General features: G+C 39.0%; 1 protein-coding gene across 19 annotated transcripts in view; it reads right to left on the reverse strand.

The window, feature by feature from the left end:
* The window catches only part of LOC104037211 (TLE family member 1, transcriptional corepressor), a 74,729-nt gene that overhangs the window by 34,333 nt on the left and 18,924 nt on the right, over positions 1-21,472 (reverse strand). For 10 of the 19 annotated variants that reach the window (XM_075726674.1, XM_075726666.1, XM_075726663.1 and 7 more), the window contains exons 5-6: positions 18,092-18,154; positions 17,089-17,163 (exon numbers count right to left, since the gene is read on the reverse strand). In XM_075726674.1, the coding sequence (XP_075582789.1) occupies positions 17,089-17,163; positions 18,092-18,154 (138 nt within the window). Of the gene's footprint in view, positions 1-17,058; positions 17,164-18,091; positions 18,155-21,472 lie in introns of all 19 variants that reach the window. The other 9 variants (XM_075726676.1, XM_075726675.1, XM_075726673.1 and 6 more) reach the window with 3 other exon arrangements.

Consider the following 21,472-nt stretch of genomic DNA (forward strand, 5'->3'; position numbering starts at 1 on the left):
TTCTGATATACAAGACAAATCTTAAAATTTACCACAATCCCTTTAGTCAATTCTATAAAGCCACAAGTTTACCAAATCTTTCTCACACCATTTATCAGGAATTTCTTTTCACATGCTGCATAAAAAGCCCCACTAATCTTCACTGTAATACATACATCTGATTACTATCCTTGCCAACTTTTCAGTATGTTTAAAAAGCAAGGTAAGAGAGACATAGTTCTTATTCTTCTATTTTAATGTGTTTACAGCAACCCAAAAAGTAACATTTTGAAGGAAGCACTAAGAATTATTTTTATTTGAAGTAGTCAAAACAGTAGACCACCTTCTACAAAATCAAGCACTTATTGCTGATGAAACTTCATTTAACTGAAGAGGTATCAGTAAAGAGCACCGTGAAGTCTGACAGGACTGCAGGGTTTTATTTGGTTTTTGACCCAGCCTCTAAAGAACAAAGTTCTCACAGACCTTATCAAGACATTAGAGATGGTATCTTAATTATTCCCTTCCTCATTGACCATTTAAGCCAGGTCAGTCATCTGTACTCTAGCCATGAGACAACATGCATCAGCAGTTCTGTACTGCATTCATGGCATTGGTCTTACTTGTCCCCAGCTGCACTATCACACTGGATCACCTAGCTGTGGTGTGCAATTGGCTAAGAACAAAAAGTGATTTATCTCTTCCAAATTGGTTTAATGGAGAAAATCCTCTTCCCTTCTTCAACAGTGAGCTCAAATTAGCTTCTTTTGCTGTGTGGGTATGGGAAGGTCAAAACAGGGAAATGAAGTTAAATTGCTTCTATTCCTCTCCCTATCCCTTCAGGAAGCCTGTGAAGATTCCCTTTGTTCATGCCTCTCTTGCTTGGTTTAACTGGCAAACAAGTTAACCCATGTGATTTCAGGAAGCATAGCTTAACGTCTTAGAAATCAAACTGTTAGGGACATGTTACCTACAGTTTCCCTGGCTCTGCTTTGCAGCCTACATACAGAATATTTCAAAAGTCCCAGAAATGAGGAACGGATCAATCCCCTCTAACAGGTTCTGAAGCTGAAAGCATGTGACAAGAAGGGCTGTGTCGTTTCTCTGGTGGGACTGCACACGAATGGTGGGGAGCAATGCCCACTGTAAGGTGTGGAATGGAATAGAGAGCTGTAAGTGGAAATGCATCACTCTGCATAACATCTTAGCAGCTTTGCAAAATGGTTGCTGAGGGTAGCAGAGGAAAATGGTACCCAAAGATGCTTAAATATCCAACTATGTTAAACAGACTTAAGACTGAAAACCTGATCATGGTCTCTTAAGCCAACAAAGGTATATTGTGATTTAGTGTTTATTATCTGAGGCTCACTACTGTTTAAGACTGAAGTATATTGATTTATTGTTTCTATATTACCTATTCATAATAAGTTTCAAGTTCTGGAAAGGATCATCTTTATATGTTAGGGAGAAGTTCATACTCATTTGAAAAACTTGAGTTGTTAAAAGTATATTGTATTCTCCTTCTAGAAGGGGAAAAGGGAATACGTACTGCACACAAAGGAAGAAACTAAAGACCAGGGAGATGGATAACAGCAGCACTCACCAGATGTATTTAGTAACTAGGCATTTGCCATAGCAGATCCTAGAAACAATTATGTTATGCATATAATCACTTCCCTGTCACTTCAAAGACACTAATGCCTGCTCTGTCACCTTTTAAGAGCTTAGCAGCAGTGAGATATAAAACCGAGTAAGTTGGCAGCAGTATCATGGTCTACTAGGCATGTTCATTAGCAGTTAATTAAAAACTAGACACCTGCCATAAGAAATGTGTTCAAAAAACGGATGAGTAACAGGTCTGTCTTACTACCAATTATCATCATTACTTGCAGAGCAAGGGCTGTGTCCACTTTCAGAGGGAAGTGGGAAGGTACAGTGCAATGATGCATACAGAAGTGACTGCACTGAGATAATTAGCCATAGCAGCGATTTTAAAAGCATCAGTAGTTCACCCACCATTTTGTTGCAAAAACAGAAGTTCTTCATATTTGCCAAGGGAGAAAAGGAATGGCAAGTTCAGCTTACTGTACTGTTTAGATGTAGGTTTTATTGCCTTGAATTTTTTTCCCAGTATCATCCTAACCAGACCGAAAAGACCCAAATGTTGACATATCAAAAACACAGCACTTGCTTCTCTGAGCAAACGCGTCCCAACATTTTTAAAGGCAGTACACTTTTTCACCTCCAACATCCTAGGCAAGTTCCAGCTATAAAGAGCTCTTTACCTAGGACTTAAAATTTGGAATTAATTTTCAATCTCTGCCAGAGACTTCCAGAGACAGAGTTAGTAAGTCTTTGTGAAACAGACCTCCTATAAATAAACAATGACACATCTCCTTTAGGCTCCTTGCTTACCAAGATAAGCTCCCACAATCCCACTTTCCACCTTGAAGTAACTCCGTTGAGGTCACAAACATCTATGGCTTACTTAAAAAATCTAGTTTTGAATTCCTAGCGTTAAACAGTTAGAGGATTCTTGTGTTCTTAAAGAGATGTGTGATGTACTATTCTGTATCTATTGAAAAGCACTGAATTAAAAATTCAGACATGATTGTACATGAGCAATGGAGAAAAAGGTTATACCTGGTCCCAAACTACAATACCTGTCTTCTCTTGTGCCCTTCTAAATAAACACCTGAGAGTAGAAAAAGTTTTCAAAAACCTTATCGGCACTAGCACCAGTAATACTATCAACAGATTCCCCCAAGCTCCATAGAGGTGTTCTGAAAAAATATTTGGCAAGCACAAAAGTCATTTAGAAACCTACAATGTAAAGGGCACCACTTCATGTCAACTTCTGTAAAACTGAAGAAATGTGATTTTGTTAAACTCAAGCAGGCAGAAAGACATCAGAGAAAAACATGTATTACTGTGTTCAATTTCATTGCCATATTCTCTCCCTTCCCAAAGGGAAATCTTCAGGTTTTTTATTTGCTTGCTTAAGTAGCAGATGGACCTGAGAGCCTGTATCAAATGTCTATGGCCAATGAACACATGAGGGCTAATGTCTGAGCACATACAGCTAGCCAATTAAGCAATAATCTTCTCGCTGACTGTTTGACTTCTTAAAATCAACATTGCAAATGTAACCTTCCAAAAAAGGAAACAACTCAAGATTATGCTCCTGTGAGATCCAGTCTTCTCCCTCATTCTAAAAAAACCCACCTGCACACACCACCCATGCTACCAACAGTCAAATCTAGCAGGAGGAAACTCATTAGACAGTCTAAGCCATTACTTAATACCTACATTTAAGTTTCTGTAGGTACTTTCAGAAGAGTACTTCAGCTACAGGGAAGAACATATCACAGGATGACAGACAACCTCCCTTAAGAATATATCCACGTTCTTGTATAATGGAGTGACTGTATCAGTGGACAAGGGAAGAGCTATAGATATCATCTACCTAGACTTCTGGAAGGCCTTTGATACAGTCCCTCACAACATTCTTGCCACTCAATTGGAGAGATACACGATTGATGGATGGATTGTAGACGGATGAGGACCTGGTTGGATGACCACATCCAAAAAGTCAGTGAGACTCAGTCCAAAGAGTCAATGGCTCAACATCCCTGTGGATGCCAGTAACTAGTGGTGTCCCTCAAGGGTCCATAATGGGAACAACACTATTCAATATCTTCATCAACTCCACAGCTAATGGGATTGAGTGCACCCTCAGCAAGTTTGCAGATGACAGCAAGCTGAGTGGTGCAGCTGATTCGCTAGAGGGAAGGGACACCATGCAGAGGGACCTTGACAGGCTTGAGGAGTGGGTGCATGCAAACCTCATGAGGTTCAACAAGCCAAGTAGAAGGTCCTGCACCTGGGTCAGGGCAATCCCCAGTATCAGTACAGTCTGGGGCATGAACGAATTGAGAGCAGCCCTGCAGAAAAGTACTTGGGATACTGGTGGATAAAAAATTGGACATGCACCAGCAATGTGCACTTGCAACCCAGAAAGCCCATCACATCCTGGGCTATATCAAAAGCAGCTATATCAAAAGCAGCATGGCCAGCAGGTTGAGGGAGGTGATTCTGCCCTTCTACTCCACTGTCGTGATACGTCCACTTGGAGTACTGCAACCAGTTCCAGGGTCCACAGTGCAAGAAAGACATAGACCTGTTAAAGCACGTCCAGAGGAGGGCTGGAACACCTCTCCTATGACAAAAGGCCGAGACAATTGGGGTTGTTCAGCCTGGAGAAGAGAAGGCTCCGGGAAAACCTTACTGTGGCCTTGCAATACATAAAGTGGGCCTATAAGATAAAGACTTTTTCCCAGAGCCTGTAGCGACAAGAGAAGGGGCAACAGTTTTAAACTGAAAGAGGGTAGCTTTGGATTCGATATAAGGTAAATTTTTTTTACAATGTGGGTGGTGAGACACTGGAACAGGTTGCCCAGAGAAGTTGTGGATGCCCCATCCCTGGAAGTGTTCAACATCAGGCTGGACAGGGCTTTGCGCAACCTTAGCTAGTGAAAGATGTCCCTGCCCATGGCAGGGGCATTGGACTTGATCTTTGAAGGTCTCTTCCAGTCCAATTTATTCCAATTCCAGTCCAATTCCATCCATTCTATGATAGGTAAACAGACTGATATATGAGCTACCCAATAGGGATCCCTTACTGCTCCATTTTCTAACTTTGCTTCAGCAGCAGAAGCTGTGTTTCCTCTTCACTGCTTTTGGATGTTTCAGTTTCCTTCATAATACCACCATTAGACTAACTAATCACAAAGTGTGTTAGCAGTCTCTGCAAGACACTTCCTTCTGACCTATTTGAACCCTAATCTTCAGTACCATAGCAGCAATCTGCAAAACTAAGCTCAGAGTTTGCTTTCTTTTGCCAATGACACAAAACTGGGAGGAGTGGCTGACACACCAGATACATTCACAGGGACCTTAACAGGCTGGGAAAATAGACTGACAAGAATCTCATGAAGTTCAACAAGGGGAATTGCAAAGTTCTGCACCAGGAGGAACAATCTGATGCACCACTACATGCTGTGGACTGCCCAGCTGGAAAGCAGCTTTTCAGAAAAGGACCTGGGAGTCCTGGCAGACACCAAGTTGAACATGAGCCAGCAATGTGCCCTTGTGGCATAGCAGATGAATGGCATCCTGGGCTGCATTAGACAAAGTATTGCCAGCAGGTCAAGGAAGATGATCCTTCCCCTCTACTCATCACTGTTGAGGGCACACCTGGAATGCTGAGTCCAGTTCTGGGCTTCCCAGTACAAGAGAGACATGGACATAGTGGAGAGCATCCAACAACGGGCCTAGAGAAAACTAAACAGTCCGAGCTCTCTCAGCCTGTCCTCATATGCAAGATGCTCCAGTCCCCTAATCATCTTTGTGGTCCGTCGCTGGATGGCCCAACAACAGGGCAAGAGGCAATGGGCACAAACTGAAACATGGGAGGTTCCTCCTGAACATCAGAAAACACTTTTTTTACTGTGATGGTGACTGAACACTGGGACAGGTTGCCCAGGGTGGTTGTGGAGTCTCCACCCTTAGAGATACTCAAAAGCCATACAGACATGGTCCTGCACAACTGGCTCTAGGTAGTCCTGCTTGAGCAGGGCGGGTGGACCAGATGACCTCCAGAGATCCCTTAACCTCAGGCATTCTGTGATTCTTCAGTTCTTATTGCTTACTGTTTTCTCCCTGTCTACATGTCTTAGAAAAATGAGAGTCAGCTACTACTATCATTGCTTAATTTTCTACTTAATTCCTTTGAAACTTCTGTGTTTATTTTGGTTCATTTGGTTTCCTTACTTCCTCTTCTTCTAAATGCTCAGATTTTATTCTGACAGATCAGAAGCTACACTGTACTACAGTAAACAAACTTGAAAGTGCCCACCACTGCATCTCTAGCTAGTGAGCCGAGAATGGAGCCTTTGTAGTTTTATAGAAGTTATTTGAAAACTATCCATTATGTGAACAAGCCACAGCACCTTGGGTGCAGGAAGAGAATGTCCCTTCAGAACAAAGGAACAGGGTCTTCAGCAAGCCTCTTCCATCTATAAACCATGTGAAATGTCATTGTACTACAGAGATTTAAGTCCACAGAAGGACAGTATTGGCAAAAGCTATCCAAAGCCATATATTTCATATATATAAAATTTCTGTGGCAGTGGCATGATTATTTAAAGACCCAACTGTCTCATGGGAAAAAATCCTGTTACTTTTTAATGCTTTGTTACAGAAGATGCATAGGATAGTGTCTTTGGGTCTTACCATTTATTTTCCATTCCCACAAAAAAACTAAAAAAAAAAAAAACCACCACAAAACTCAACCTTTTTACTGTGTAGAGAATTGATGTGAGAAAGAAGATGAAAAAGTTACCTTAAGTTTGTCTTTGTTATTATTTTCTACTACAGGACTCTGCTTTAAAACTAACACTAGATTTCTGAACAGAAGGCTCTTCGAAGTTTTTAACAGTTCCTGTTTACACTTGTTCAAACAACACAAACCACACTAATAAGTCTCAATTGCACATGAGGTTTTCTTGAAGCAGTAAGGGGTTGCATAAATTGCCTCACATATACGAGAAAAATGATGCTATACTGGGATAAAGGCAGCTTCCCCCTCTACACACTCCCCAAGCAGTCCTTTTCTCACAAATTAACTTCATCTCTAAGGTAACTGAAATAAGGCTGAGAAGTTGTATTTCACTGCTCTGCTGATACAGCAACTGTAAGAACACTAACAAACTAAGCCCTTCTGCCACCTTATCTTTTAAAAAAAACCCACAGATACAAGACCCTCAGCATGTCCAAAGTACTCCATGAAGCTGCTGCAAAACAACATGAAGTTTATTGTTCTCAATTAGAGTCTTTTATCTGTTTTCCTGTCTTAACTCCTTTTCTACTTGGTCACTTGATTCCTTCCTCCCTGTATTATTTCCCTCCTTTTCAGAATTCACTTTCAGTCTTCTGCTATGTGATTCTCCTTTAGGAATCAAGTCTTGTCTCCTCTGTGTTCTTCAGAAAACTCAAAATAGGAAAAGCAAGGCTCATGTGAAATGGCTCATGAAGATTAAAGAGACCACTTCGTGCTCTGATGCTCTTACTACACTTGTACACTGATGCATACCTGTTTCACTATAAAATGTACTTATTCTACAGATTTATGCTACACAGTTCTGCTATAGAATAGTAAACCTGGCCAGCTCTAGAGTCTGAGGGTTTTTTTCCTCCTTGCATTAGAGATTAAACCACATTCTTTAATCTTGCTCAAGTAAGGAAAGTTAGCATAACCACAAGCATAATTCCCCATATACTTGCTCTATAAGGCTAAAAGTTCTTCTCTATCTGAAGAGGGAAAACTAGTTGCAGTCATGAAGCTGGCACACTAACTCCTCTGAAACATAAATATGTATTTATTGATTGGCAGTGTAGTTCAAGAGAAAAACTATTCCATAGAAAAATTACAACACAGGAAGAGAACACAGATTCTAATGTGGGGTCAGCAAACCACTGGTGTACATGGGCCACCTCCAAAGAGCCCACAGAAGGCAACTGAGATAGCCAACAAGGGTCAAAGCAGTTATACCAAAGCCTGCATATATACCTAGCAAAACTCTAAATTCTGTTTTTCACTACTACAACAGGAAAAATCTTTGAGAGCTCCTTAAAATCCTTATATAAGGAATATAAATACTAAATATGTTCTTTAGCTTGTTTTTAGAGTATGTTCTGTATTTCATGAGGAATTTTTTTTTTTCTTTTGAAATGAGGAAAATGAAGTCACTTAACACAAGGCAGGCTTGGGCTGCTATCAATTTGAATTACATGACCAGTACCAGCCTACCTACAAGTACACACAGGGTACTTTTGTTGAATCACAAGATCCCATTTTTAAATTTTAATACTGTAGTTAGCTTTACACTCACAGAACTGAGAAACAGGTCTTCAATGCTCCCCAATACAATGCAAATATAAAAATAATTTCCAAAGGTAGCTTATTAACCATTGGTTAGTTCCCACATCACCATTATAGATGGCAGACATATAGACTACAAGGGAGAAAGGAGCACTATCTTTTCCTTAGCAGCATGCTGAGCAGCAACTCTAATCTTTGCTGTGCCTTTCTGTCTCACTTTGAACAGCTAGGTTACTCTGCCCTTCCTTCTGGCATTTTGGAGGGCAAGCCCAGGCACCAGAATTAGAAAGATATATTACACTTCGGGGCTCTTCAAAAAGATCACTCTGGTAAACAGTAATGACAGATGTGGGTGACCCCACCCAAATGATTTGTCACCACACCCAGTGAATGAGCACATCAGCTGTTTTTCCACTAAAGTGATCAGCAATTAACTATTTAACAAAAGTTTAGTGATAATTGTTAAATGGCAAGATTTTTAACATCCCATTGACATAGAGGGAATAATTACATAGTACTGCCAGCATGACTGGCACTGCCACAAGAATAGATCTGCACTAGCAGCCGAGCTAAGCTGTGGAGCCTCTGTGGATCGTCCCACACTGGCAGAGCCCTGCAGCGAGGACACAGGATATTGCCAGCAGATGGAATTCTTCCAGTTCAGCAACATCTTCTCCCCAAGGTGCATTAGCACGCCACTGGTGTAGCTGCATCCACATAAGGGCTTTTGTCAACAGAAAAGAAGGGTTTTCTTCCCTCCTCCATGCTTTTAGGCACTGCAAGTCAACCTAAAACTTAGTAGCTTGTACCAAGTGCAGACCCATTGAAGCATGGCTAGTGCTTGTACCAGCAGCTATGCTGGCAACAAAACAAGCAGCCCACAAACTAAAGAAGCCCTTTTGCCAGCATAACTTTATATGTATACGCACACATATATAAGGTGTTATATATACACAATGATGTATTTCGTATCTTATTATTATATACTACATATACTATACATTATATACTAGACATACTATTTTGTATATATTACATATATATTGATTGTTTATACTTTTATATAACAGTATAGAAGTTCTTGTGTATGTTTGTATATATAGCTTTTTCATTGATAGCTATTTCTTCTAAAAATGTGTATTACAGGGCTGGCTTAAGAACAGTTCCTGTCTCAAACAGTTTACAGCAAAAAAAGGAAATAGAAACAAGTCAGAAGAGCAAGTTCTAAAGGTCCTTGTATTAATAATGGTATTCTTTTTTCCTTAGGTTAAATAATGTTGGGTTTTTTTTCTTAGGCTAAATTCTGAAGAAACAAGGGACAAACAGCAAAGCTGAAGTTGCACTGGGGGAAGACAACTGCAACAATGGAGGAACCAGAGGAGCCTTTATAAAGGACACATGCCACAGGGCAAGAGGGAGTGGAGGGGTAGAGTCACAGTGAAAATGGAAAAAATGATCCTTGCGCAGGAAAACTTGTCTTCACCAAAGGACTTCCCTAAAAGAAAGTAACAAATTCAAAACCACATTCTAAAAACCACAGAAGACGACCTTAAGTTCTCTTGGTCCAGAAAAGACAGAGGCTGGTTTTCTGAAACAAGTTACATTCTTTCTCATCACTGTCAGTGTAAGTCAGTTCAAGAACAAAGCTCTTCTTTAATTTTAGACGACTACATACTGCTTTCTCTTGAAGACTCAGATGCAAACCTTAAGTCTCTAGAATGAAGCTGTCAGCACACATTGCTTCTGGTTTGCAGAAACTGCCAGCACATATTTTTTTTTTCTGGGGCAACCATAAATTCCTCATCTTCTAACCTCAAATCTATGTATTTGCCTTTTTAGCTACTGTTAGCATGCCACTACCATCCGGTGACACTTCAAAAGCATGTTCCTGCTGCCACAGCAGCCAAAAACAACTAGTTCAAGCGCTCACCAATTTGGAAATGACTTAAATATATTATTCTAGGGGGTTTTATTACTGATGTATGATTGTCTTAAAAAGTATTTATTTTCCTTCCAGGCTCTCTTAGTCTCCAGAAATTTAAATCTTGCTGAACATGAATATAGTAATGATGGATAGAAAGGCTTTTTGGTAAATTATAATCCGGAAGTTAAATACAGTATTTTAAATTATGCTCATCACCCTTTTGTCCCAGCTACTACCAACTACAAAAACATTTCAGACATATCAAAGAATGAAAAATATGACAGTCATGACAAAAGCATTACATTGATTTTTATTTCCTATTCCAAGACACAGACGAAATTCTTGGAAATTTCCTGTATATTCCTATAATGACTTCTACTACCAAGTGACAATCACTTCTGAACATGCATTTGAGCAATCCACTTTTGCTAATCCTTGCTTTTACTACCACAATACTACTGCTTGTAAGTATTCAATTTAAAGAGCTGCAGTTTAGCCAGCACCTTTAAAAACAGTATTGATATTCTCAGGAAATTAAGCATTACACAAGACAGCAACCTTGGTAGTTTAGCAAGTACTCTGGAAAAAATAAAAAAATAAATGCAGTTACCAGATACCAGGAATCCTGCAGTTGATACAAACTCTTCAGCACATTGAAGAGCAAGACAAGGAAAGCAAGCTTCTCTCCCATCTCTTCCAGTCCTCCTCCACAGCACTCCATCTCAACAGTTTGCCTCGTTCTTCCCCCATGAAAAACATAGTGGGTTGCTGTTTTCTTGCACATTTCTCATGTTTAATATTTACAGTACTTGTGTCCCCCGGTATCTTCCTCTGGCTCCTCTGCACCTATCTCTCTGCACTTTCCTAGTCCCACTGACTCCATCTTTGTCACAGTCACCCATTTACAGGTATATTTTGCCTGTGTGGTCCATGGTAAAATATACCACTCCCATCAGCACTGACAATTAGTTCACCTCAGTGTATCAGTGTTTGCTTCTCAAAACTAGACCTTAGTTCCGTTCAGATCTGTATGCTCCATTCCTTGCACCTCTCTCTCCCCTACCACAAAGTAGTCCAACTTACAGGCCTACATCATTCAATATGTAAACTCCCAACACCTTTCTCTATTCCTACTCATGCTGCAGGACAACTCCACGGCCATGCTTTGCTTCATCTTTACTCAACTAATTTCTTTGCACTTGATTTCACCTTATGTGCGGTCCCAGCTGAGTTTCCCTGTTGTCTGGGCCAACCAATTCATTCTTCCCATCCAACTCCTTCCTCCTCCAAACCTACCATATCTCAGACTTCTTTCAACAGAAGCACTGACGGTCACATCACATTTTTATCTCAGTCTACTGACTCTTCACCTACTCCAATTCCCCCACTTGTCTCACTTCAAGTAAGAATGCAAAGCAGACATTTGTAAGAGAGAATAAGGTATGTTCATCTCTTCAGTTTGTCTCCTTCTACTTCCTTGATAACTTCAGGAAAGAGTGGATAATATTCACAAAAACTGTCTTCAAACATGGAAAGCTATTCTGCCTGCATATGCTTTAATCAAGAAAGGTACTCTGAATCACTCTCTAGAGGAAGTAATCCTCTCTGGGATTAAATAACCTGCCCCTTTTGTGCCAATGACTTTTTATATACATATATTGACACTCCTCTGCCTCAACCACCTTCAAAAACAAACCTATCCCTAACCCCCATTTTGTCTTTCTGGTAGCCCTTCAATATTGTCTTTATTAAAGCTCACTGCACACACGTGCTATAAATCCTTGCCTCGAACTGCACTATTCCAGCATTTTGACCCAACTTTAGTCCTTTCCACTCTACTGAAACTACTCCTTCCAAATCAGTCTAACAGAACCATTTGGAGCCAAGTTCACAAAGAAAAAAAAAGGAATCATCTCTTTCAGCATATCAATCTCCTCTGCTTCCGTCTACCTAACCCTTCCTGAAACCACATTCTCCATTGACTTTTCTGGTCTTCTGTTTACTATTGCCACATATACCAGTTTTTCTAATCCTACCAGTCCCCTGTGCACCTCTCTCCTGCTGCAAAACAGACCAGCTTACAGCTCTACACCATTCAACATGTACATGCCATATTCCCAACATCTGCTCAGCAGACAGCAATCTAGCAAGTGGTACCAACTCACTGTTAGCACCTCATGTGCTCATCTCATCAGAATCTACCTTCTCTCTGCATTCGCACCTGCATACCTTCACATTTGAGGTCTACCTAACCACATATTTTTCCAAACATCTTCCTTTCACTCCTTTCTTGACAGCTGTTTAGCTTCGCAAGTTTGTAACAATATACTTGGTCTCACCTTTGACTTGTAGCTTAGGTACTAGATCTAGGTGAGAGAGCTACCTAAAGATCTTTTGGTTTTCATTTTGGACAAGATCCAAGATGGTTCTTCTAACCACCCACACATGAAACCTTGCAAGATAAGGGAGGGCTGGCCTGCAACTCCATTACATTTGGCTTTTTGGATGCAACTTTGCCCTCTTCAGAACAACTGAGAATAAACTAGACAATTCTTGGAGAAGATAGACACTACCCTCCTCTGTATTGCTGCTCCAAGGTCCTCTGTTTCCCTATCAGTCCAGAGTGCACAGAGTGTGGTGGGGAGAGGCGCACCAAGTGGAAACCAAGTTTGATTAACACTATCTATTCATTCACTTTTTACACTTTTTTGTTTGTTTGTTTGAGTAGGACAAACTACCAATACACATCAATAATGTGTTCTCATTTTTCCTCAAAACTTAGTGGCACTAACACTAAAAATCTGACCATTGTTTGAGGACTGGTATTTTGAGAATACCAATTGTCATGCTGACAAATACCATCTTCCTTTGCTACCTATTTTAAACTTAGTTTACAAGTCTGGAGCCTTTGTATTCTAAAAGCATGTACCATGACAGAATCCTAGCATGCAATTAAGGTTTCTACATATTTTAAAAAAGCAAAATATGAAGAATAACACAGGATGTTGTCACACAATAGAGTTCCTATTGCCAGAGGTTAGTTATTTAGACTCAGAGTTAGCTAATTTATGTTAAAAGTGAGGACATAGTGTCTTGTGCTCACTAGATCTCATTTTATTCAATTTAAAAGAACTAGGCAATTTCCCCTCCCTCAGCACGTAATGCAGATCATGGCTGAGGAGGATCTAAAGTAATGCTACAGCTGCTTAGCTCTTCCCTTGCACTAAGTTCTGCATTCATTTCTGCTCTAGCCTGTATTTCTATTTTATAATGAAACACACAGCCTAGTTATTTATAGGCTTTCTAAGGATTAACTACACACTCGTAAGAATAAACCCTCAAGAGGTTAACCTCATCCTCTTAAGCTTCACACACTACAATCCCAGAGATAACTGGCAACCACAGCCAAGAGAGAAAAAATAATCCCACATCTTGCTAATCCTTTAGCCAATCACCTCATGCAACAGTAGAGAGGCCTCTCAGAGGCCTACAACTCAATCTGTCTCAAGAGTACTGTCAATCTAAAAGATACATATTTCACAGAACCATTAGCATCCCACCTCAAAAGGCAAAATAAGACCTACCTGGCTACTCAGTGGTACACTGAAATTGTGCATCTAAAATGCAATGCTAAAAAAAGATTCCAGTTTGCTGCTTGTATTTCCTATTCAGATATTTGCATACTCTACTCATAAAACTACCTATTTATTAATTTAAAAGTAAATCTAACAAATTTTGCATTGTTTACATCTAGATAGACCAATTTAACTGTCCCTTATACTTCTTAGCATGAACTTTAGAGTGCCTTTGATTTTCCAGCCAGATCATATCTCTCAGAAAAGAAACCCACCTTCAACTTAAAGCATGATAATCTAATTCTTTCATACCATGACCTCCATTCTTCCTTAACCCCAAATGGGGACACTGCCTGCAGTTGCAGCAGTGCCAAGGAGTTAACAGATGCACTTATCTTTTAAGTCAAAGGTTCCTGTTTTGCTTTTTTTATCTAGCAAAATTGCTACTTCATTCAACTTTAATATAGCAAATATTGAATGGTGGCATTTAAAAAAATGGCAAGGAGGTTGTTTAGCCCCACTGCTACCCCATGGCTGGAAGTTAAAGCCTTCAAGAACATGCAGGCAAAGTGTAAGGCCAGAGGTATGACTGTTAATAACCAAATATCATCCACAGTTCTTACCTGAAGTAAGAATTTTTAATCAACACAGAGGATTAGCACTGCTTACAAGCTCATTGAGTCCAACTATATTAATTTTTTTTTTTTAAAAAAAAGGGTCAATTCATTCATTCTCTTTTGTGCATGCTTAACATACAGATTCCAAAGCCTGGCTTTTGACTTTGTGGGTAAATTCTCTGAAAAATCTCAGTCCCAAGAGACTACAAGTCCCCATCGTCAAGTGTGTTCTCTAATAGGCTTCCACCTTTTCATCTGGAAATTAAAAAAGTGTGAAATAAAGATAGTTCAAAATCATCTTGTATTTCAAAAAGTTGTTCCCACTAATTAAAGGCTTTGTTCCCTTCCAGAATTCATATATGGCTCAGTAACAACAGGAATTGCTTTAACTCAGGCAAGCCAATTGGGAAATTCTTGAATCATCTAGTGTCAGGAAACAATGGCCCATAAACAGGGAAAGGAAGGAGGGGGAAAAAGGCAAACCCCAACAAAAATGCAGATTTTACCTAATCAAGAGAAACTACACAAGTGAACATCAGCTAGGAAAAATAAACTTTCCCCCTATCCTCAAAATTTAGTGTACATAAGTATCCTCGGTAGTATGATGCCAGAGACTACTCGACTGCAACTTCTACTGTTACAGATTGATCCAGCCTATTTGCATTCTGAAAAGAAGTTTCATGATCTTTCACGCTCATAATAGATGTCTAAACCGTTAAATTACTATTTCTTTTCTTATCTTGAAAGACACTGCACTTTAACAGCATGGCCCTTCCATTGTTCTTTACACTAAGTCGGATCCCTGAACAATACTGACAGCTGCTATCAAACTGCGCCATGCTCACTCTTGGTGCAGCTGCTGCTTGTAGGAACAGACAGGCTTCTGATGTCTCCTCCCCTCTGGGGAGAGGGCTTGACATGCTGCGTGCTCAGTGAGGGGGGAGCAAAGGTCCACTGAATTGTCAACCCAATTTTATGCTATTCAGATTTTCCAGGATGCACACTGTCCCTTTCAAACAAAATCAAGCATATGTCAGAGCATGAAACTTATTGTTACACAAGATAATTATCGATCATGTAAGACTGTAAAACGTCACTGTGACATACATCTAATTTTAGCATTATGTATATGCATACATCTACATGGTCAAAGAAATTTTGTACCCAACGTGTTCATTTCTTCATTCATAATTTTGGATTTGTACAGCATCATTCAGAAGCGTTTCAGAAGACACAGGTGAATCTTCTGGTGAGTCTCTTCTGGTGAATCTTAGATAGTTTGAAAATGAAGAAGGTGGAGGCTTCTATTCCTGCTTCCAAAGAGCTTTCCCCCCTCCAAAGAAAAGTTCTTAATTGCATGTGATACTTTTAAATCCTATTGCTTTTAAAAGACTATATTGTGTAGACTTTAAAAAGAGGTACATGACATGCTTGAGACAGCAAAATTTGGTTTGGCTAAGGAGCACTACCCTAAGTCCAGCAAGAATGTTTTTAAATATATTTTAATACATATTTCCATTTACTGCATAAAATATTCTTTAAAACTACTTCATTAAAAAAGGTTTTTCCATTCCATTTTCATCCTAAAGAAGTAATTCGTTTTAAAAAAATGCAAAAAAGTACAGTTCTCTAATCTTTGTTAATCAAATACCACAAATGTGTGGTATTTCAAAGATCAAATCAGGTTTTCATAAAGTAATTCATTACACAAGCAAAGCATAGAGGAGATTGTGACAAATACAGATGTAATTGTGTGGGTTTCTAAGATGTGATTAGCAAATCAACTAAGTAACAGTCAAAATTTGATACGAAGGGAAAAAACAGCGCAGTTTTGAAGGGGGGGTATGTTTATGCAAAGCTAATCTGTCAAGTGTAATAAAGCAGCTTGAATAAAATTTAAGCTGAAAATCCACTGAAGCTCCCCATTTCAGGGAGGAAAAGCTATTAAAAGGAAATGAAGGTCACCCTCCCAGTTTATTTCACCTAATTGACTGCCAATAGCTTACCACAGGCAAACCGACTGCAGATCTGCAATTGAGAAACTGATGAAAGGAGAGTTTTCAAGCTGAGGCTCATTCTTTTAATCCTCCCTCACTTCTATTTTTTTTTTTTTCCATCTCCAGTTGGGATGTAATTTTAAGCACAGATGGATTAACTGGTTCCATTGTCTGTAGACGTCATTGGACTATGGCACTGTTAATCCGTACAGCAGCATGTCTAATTATCATTACAAAGTGTCTGAGGGAACTATAAAGACCAGCAGGGCATCTTCTCACAAGCAATTAACATAAATTGATAAATGAGTAATTTGAATCCGCTCAAGGCGCTCACATATGAATAAAATCAGAAAGGACGGGTTCTTGTTTCAGCTACTTCTTTCACTTAGTCTGGAAGGGCAGAAAACATGAGAAATATTCTAGACTTAGTGGCGGGGGAAATGAACTCATGCAGTGGAAGGAATGTATGGTTCAGAAAGTTCATTAATACAAAGCAAATGACTTGTGATTGACAACCAGTCACAAGCAAGTACTATTAACTTATTTCAGCATATTTAGAAGCACATAGCTGGTGGAAGGCTATTAGAACACTGTGTCAGACAATTAATACTACTTCAAAAGCAAGTGAAGTTTCTTTTCAGTAGCTTGCTAATTTAAAATTCATGAAAGATTCACAAGAAAGGGAAAGAAAGAAGAATGAATAGTTGTACAGGCTCCAAGAACTCAAGTGTCACAAAAAGCATGAGGCAAAGGTAACTAAATCAACTGACATACAATACCTTCAAATAAACAAGCAAATCTCCTAATCATTATATTTCTTGCAGGAAAAGTTGTTCCACACAGCATTGCTCCACAAAATGATGTTCTGACAAAGTAAACTATAAATTTTATCCCTGCTAAAATCCATGTAAAGCAAGGCAAACACTTCAGCAATACTGGGCATCAAAACAGTGTTAGATATCAAAACATTAAGCTTATTTTAAAAATAGCAAAGCAGTAAGATATGAAAGCAAGTTATACACACTGTAGGAGGTAGACCTGGAAGGCCACGTACCCCGATGATGGCATTCAGTTCAGCCATGGTCACTTGTTTGGCACGTTCTACAGCTTGGGCCACTTGCTGCTGATGCTATTAAAAGAAGAAGGGGTATAGGGAGGAATTTTAGTTAAGGTATTGACCACACCATATCAAACCAGGATCAAACACCTGAATATCTGGTTTGTCTGGAGAAGCCCAGGCTACCTATTGCAAGACGTCTTATGCAGGTAAAAGGTAGCAGTGCCCTATTTCTCACCTGCTCAAAAGCAAACAAGAGAGCCTTGAAGGCAACCAACTCACCTCTTCCCCCATGCCATTTCAATATTAATTTTCTTGCAAACGAATAATCAGTTTCTAATTCCGTTGAAGGGACAATAATGTCAACTTCACACTAGTGTCAATTTTAACACTTACATACTCTGTGCCCACACAGCAAAACCTACTGACATTTCAAACAGGGAAAAGAAGTGCTTTACTGAACTCATCAAGAATTACAAATACTCTTTGTAAACTGCGGAGTTTGAAAAGGCATATCCAAAATTACAGGTTTCCAAGTGTAACAGCAGCTGCCCACAACATGCTACAATCGCAGTCATTCAGACCAGATGTAAGTTTGTAACCTTAAACAGTGTTTTGAATCTGAGCTAACTACTCACCTTTTACACTAAAATGTGACACAAATTATGTAGACAAGATAAGCATGCTTATTTCACTAGATTCACATTTGACAACTGAGTATCAAATAAGCAATCAACATGATGAGAAATGAAAGCATTTTGTTGCATTGGTAATATTTTACAGACTCACACTCTCCTCAGGCAATGAATGAGGCTGAGCCATTGTCACTAGTTTGAACTCAGATTTGTTAGACGAAATTAGCAGGGGGTTTGCACACTTCAGCTATAACAGATGTTCCTTACACTTGTGTATTGTGATAAAATTAACATCTTAAAACTAGCTAATTTGCAAACAGAAAAGCAACATAATTGCACTTTAACAGCTGAACAGTTTTACTTACTTCCTGAGACAAAAATGGGATGACTTGTGCACAAATTGTATTCAATCTCTTGGCGATTTCTGTCTATAGAGGAAAAGTATTTGATTAAAACTGTGTTTTAGGTTTATTGCCATGTATTAACTAGTATACAGGATTATATTAAGTTCACATGGTGAAGAAAGTAACAAAAATCCGCATCTTCATACTACTGCAAATATAAATAGTTAATATTAAGCCCGGATGAGGACAGAGATTTAGTTAGCTACTCTGGGACATCTGCCATGTCTAGAGCACCTAATCTGTATACACATTTAGGCACAAATCTGGTCCTTGTACATAGCTCATTAACAAGTAAGCATTTTTGAAATCCATTAAGTCCAAGATAAAGCCTTTTAAAAGGTAGATGTACTATTACTCAAATTATCAAGCAGCATACCATGAAGGTGACAGGCATGGGAGAAAAATGTTTCTTTCATGATCAATTTTATCTGCCTATTAGAAGGTAAAATGAGTTTTGCTGACAGAAACACACCATCAGAAGTACAAAAGAAATACCAAAACAGAAGCAAGGCAGAATGGAGACAAAAGGTACAGGCTTCTAAAACATCCATATTGAGGGAGAATTAAAATAATGCAGACAAGAAAAAGAATCAGATCAGAAAATGTGATAGTCAATAACAGCAAATTAGTGAAACTGTAACAGAATAACAATAAGCCTGGGAACCAGCAGAGAACAGAACAATCCTTCACTGAAAGTAGCAGAGAAGGCAGCAGGACTAAGTGTTTGAGTCCCACTTTGACAGGTTTACGTGTCTCCCACTTTTTTATCTCCCACTTTTGGCATGTCAACTTGAACGCAGTATTTCTGCTGGAGTACAGGGATCTTTTTCTCTCATACTCAGTCTTACCTATGCTTACAGCTTTTCAGACCTATACATCTGTCCACCATTCAGAACTACCATTATAATTAACCCTCAAGGTACTTGCACAACTCCTACCGTTTTCCTTAAAAACATTTCCTGCAGTCACTGTAGCATAGATGCACAAAACCAAAATTAGCATCCAGATGTGAACACAGCCTACATACAAGACACTCTGAACAGTTCTTGCCAGTCTGTCATATCATTAATCCATATAGATATTTCTTGGTGTTTTTAAGACACAAGAAACAAGAGATTCCTGCTCAGAATTGTTAGGCCTTCCATGAAATGATATGCATAAAACTGAGCAAAGACAAACTCTTTCAAAGAAGTCAGATGAAAACATTGCTAACTCATCTGCTGAGCCTTCTCATCATACCAAGTTTTTTAGAAAGACACTGCAATGTGCTGATCCTTATGTATCAGTCAAGTAGTAATTAGGATACAAAAGCCACCCTCCACTTCTGTGTCTCAGCAGACAGGTGATTTGGGATCTAAATACAACTAGCAAGCTTTAACACCTCTTTCCCCACCTCTAACAGACACAGGGAAAATATTTGGCAGCATTGAGACTTGTAAACCACCACGTCTCTCTGACACAAGCTGAAGTACTGCCCCCGACCAAACTCTGGCATTTGACACATCCACTCTAAAGTTTTGTGGAGACAAGAGTCTCCGAAGCAGTTCTGGGATGGTTTCTTGCTAGGACAAAAAGGTTCCCCTTAAGTAAGGGCAATGAAGTGACAGTTGCTTTACAGCAAACCTTCTTTTCCCTGCAACAAGGGGAACTGATCTCTGTTCTCAATAGAAACAGCTACCATTTCACACAATACCACAGCAGTCTGTTTCTGTTTTGTTTGGGCCATGACCATAAAATATCCATCATTCTGTGTGTGGCCTTTATGATACCAGCAAAGGCAATACCAGGAAGTTACCAGCTTAACTATTATCAGCTATCGGACTGAACTATTACCAAATCTGTTGGTACTTTCAGTGTCTGTTAACAAGAGAGGAAAAAAACACCCCACAACACAAAAACACACGATTGTGAGAATCTATGTACTCAAGGGCGTTTTTCCACATACTTGGTATGTTTCTCCAGAAAATAAGGTATGAAAGCTATGGAAAGAAAGTCTATTACATAGCAATCTGTTTGGCTGATGTTTAGCTAAGATGTTTAGCTAAGATGTTTAGGGTCCAAGAAGTTAATTGCCCTAGACGAATGGGATTACCTTTGTTTTCAGGACAGAAGCCAGGATGAATCATAGCAGGTGATAAGAGAGGAAAGAAAAAAGTAAAATAAGAAACCAATTTGGTTTCTACTGAAAAGTTCTTTGGCCTGTATAGCCTAGACAAAAGTCTCCCTATTCTGTAATATTGAGATAAGTACCCTTATTGTAGCCGCAAGAAAAGAAAGTATATTTTCAGTAGTCTATAAAACATGCAAGTTCTCTGCATTACTGGGTTTTCCTGCACAGGTCCCAAATAGCTGAGCTTCACAGTAATAACATAGCATATAGGACAGCACACAGTAAGACAAGAGAACGCAACATCATGCAATAATTACCAGTCCCAACACAGGTCAATTATATTTTTAAATATTTATTTATTTAAAAAAAAAAAAAGGGTGCATAATCAACTTTCCCCCTATCCCAGACAATCTTACTTTAAAATTATTGTCTCAGTACTATCATACCTGACTCAATATCAGAACTGAAAAAAAAAAAATGTACTCTGAGTTTGTCTTTACCAAAGCAGTGTATCATTGATGATCACATATGAACAACATCCTTAATATTCATCCACAGTGCTAGGTAAACTTGAAGGTACATGCCATAAGTTTATTTTGATATTTCTTGCTGCTGTTAAGCACCAGTTAAGAAATATTTACACTGAAAGGAAACTGAAAAGACTATTCTACATTTCATAACAAAAGTCTGCTTACATTTAAAGGCAGTCTGCCTGCAAGCACTATTTCCTACACACAATTAAATAAAGTACTTACAATTATTTACCCACTATGAGATTTCATACATCTGTTTGCTGCCCTCAAATGTTTAGTAAAAACTATTCTTATTCACAAACATGTTAAGTATTTTTGTTCTCTAGTGAGTTGTGAAAGTTAGGTTTTAATGCACCATTCTCCTAATCTTGCCCATCAGGAGCTGCAAGAGGTTATTTTCAGAATTGAGATAAAGGAACTTTCGTGACTTTAAATACAAATCTAGCAGTTCAAAAGGTAATATACGTTCACCTTTCAGGGTGAAATATCTTTGAGTATATATGCACACGTGTGTGTGTATATATATTATATATATTCATTCTTGAAAGCAAAAACCTTTCTTGAAGGACTGTAGGAGAGCTTGTTAATCAAGACTAGACATCAGCAATTGGTGGCATTAGAGTAAGCTATATATTCCAGATTTGGGGCTCAAGCATTTGAAAGTCTTAAAAGAAAGGTACTTATCAGTTACTTCTAGAG

This window comes from Pelecanus crispus, chromosome Z (assembly GCF_030463565.1).
Source record: "Pelecanus crispus isolate bPelCri1 chromosome Z, bPelCri1.pri, whole genome shotgun sequence".
Taxonomy (NCBI): domain Eukaryota; kingdom Metazoa; phylum Chordata; class Aves; order Pelecaniformes; family Pelecanidae; genus Pelecanus; species Pelecanus crispus.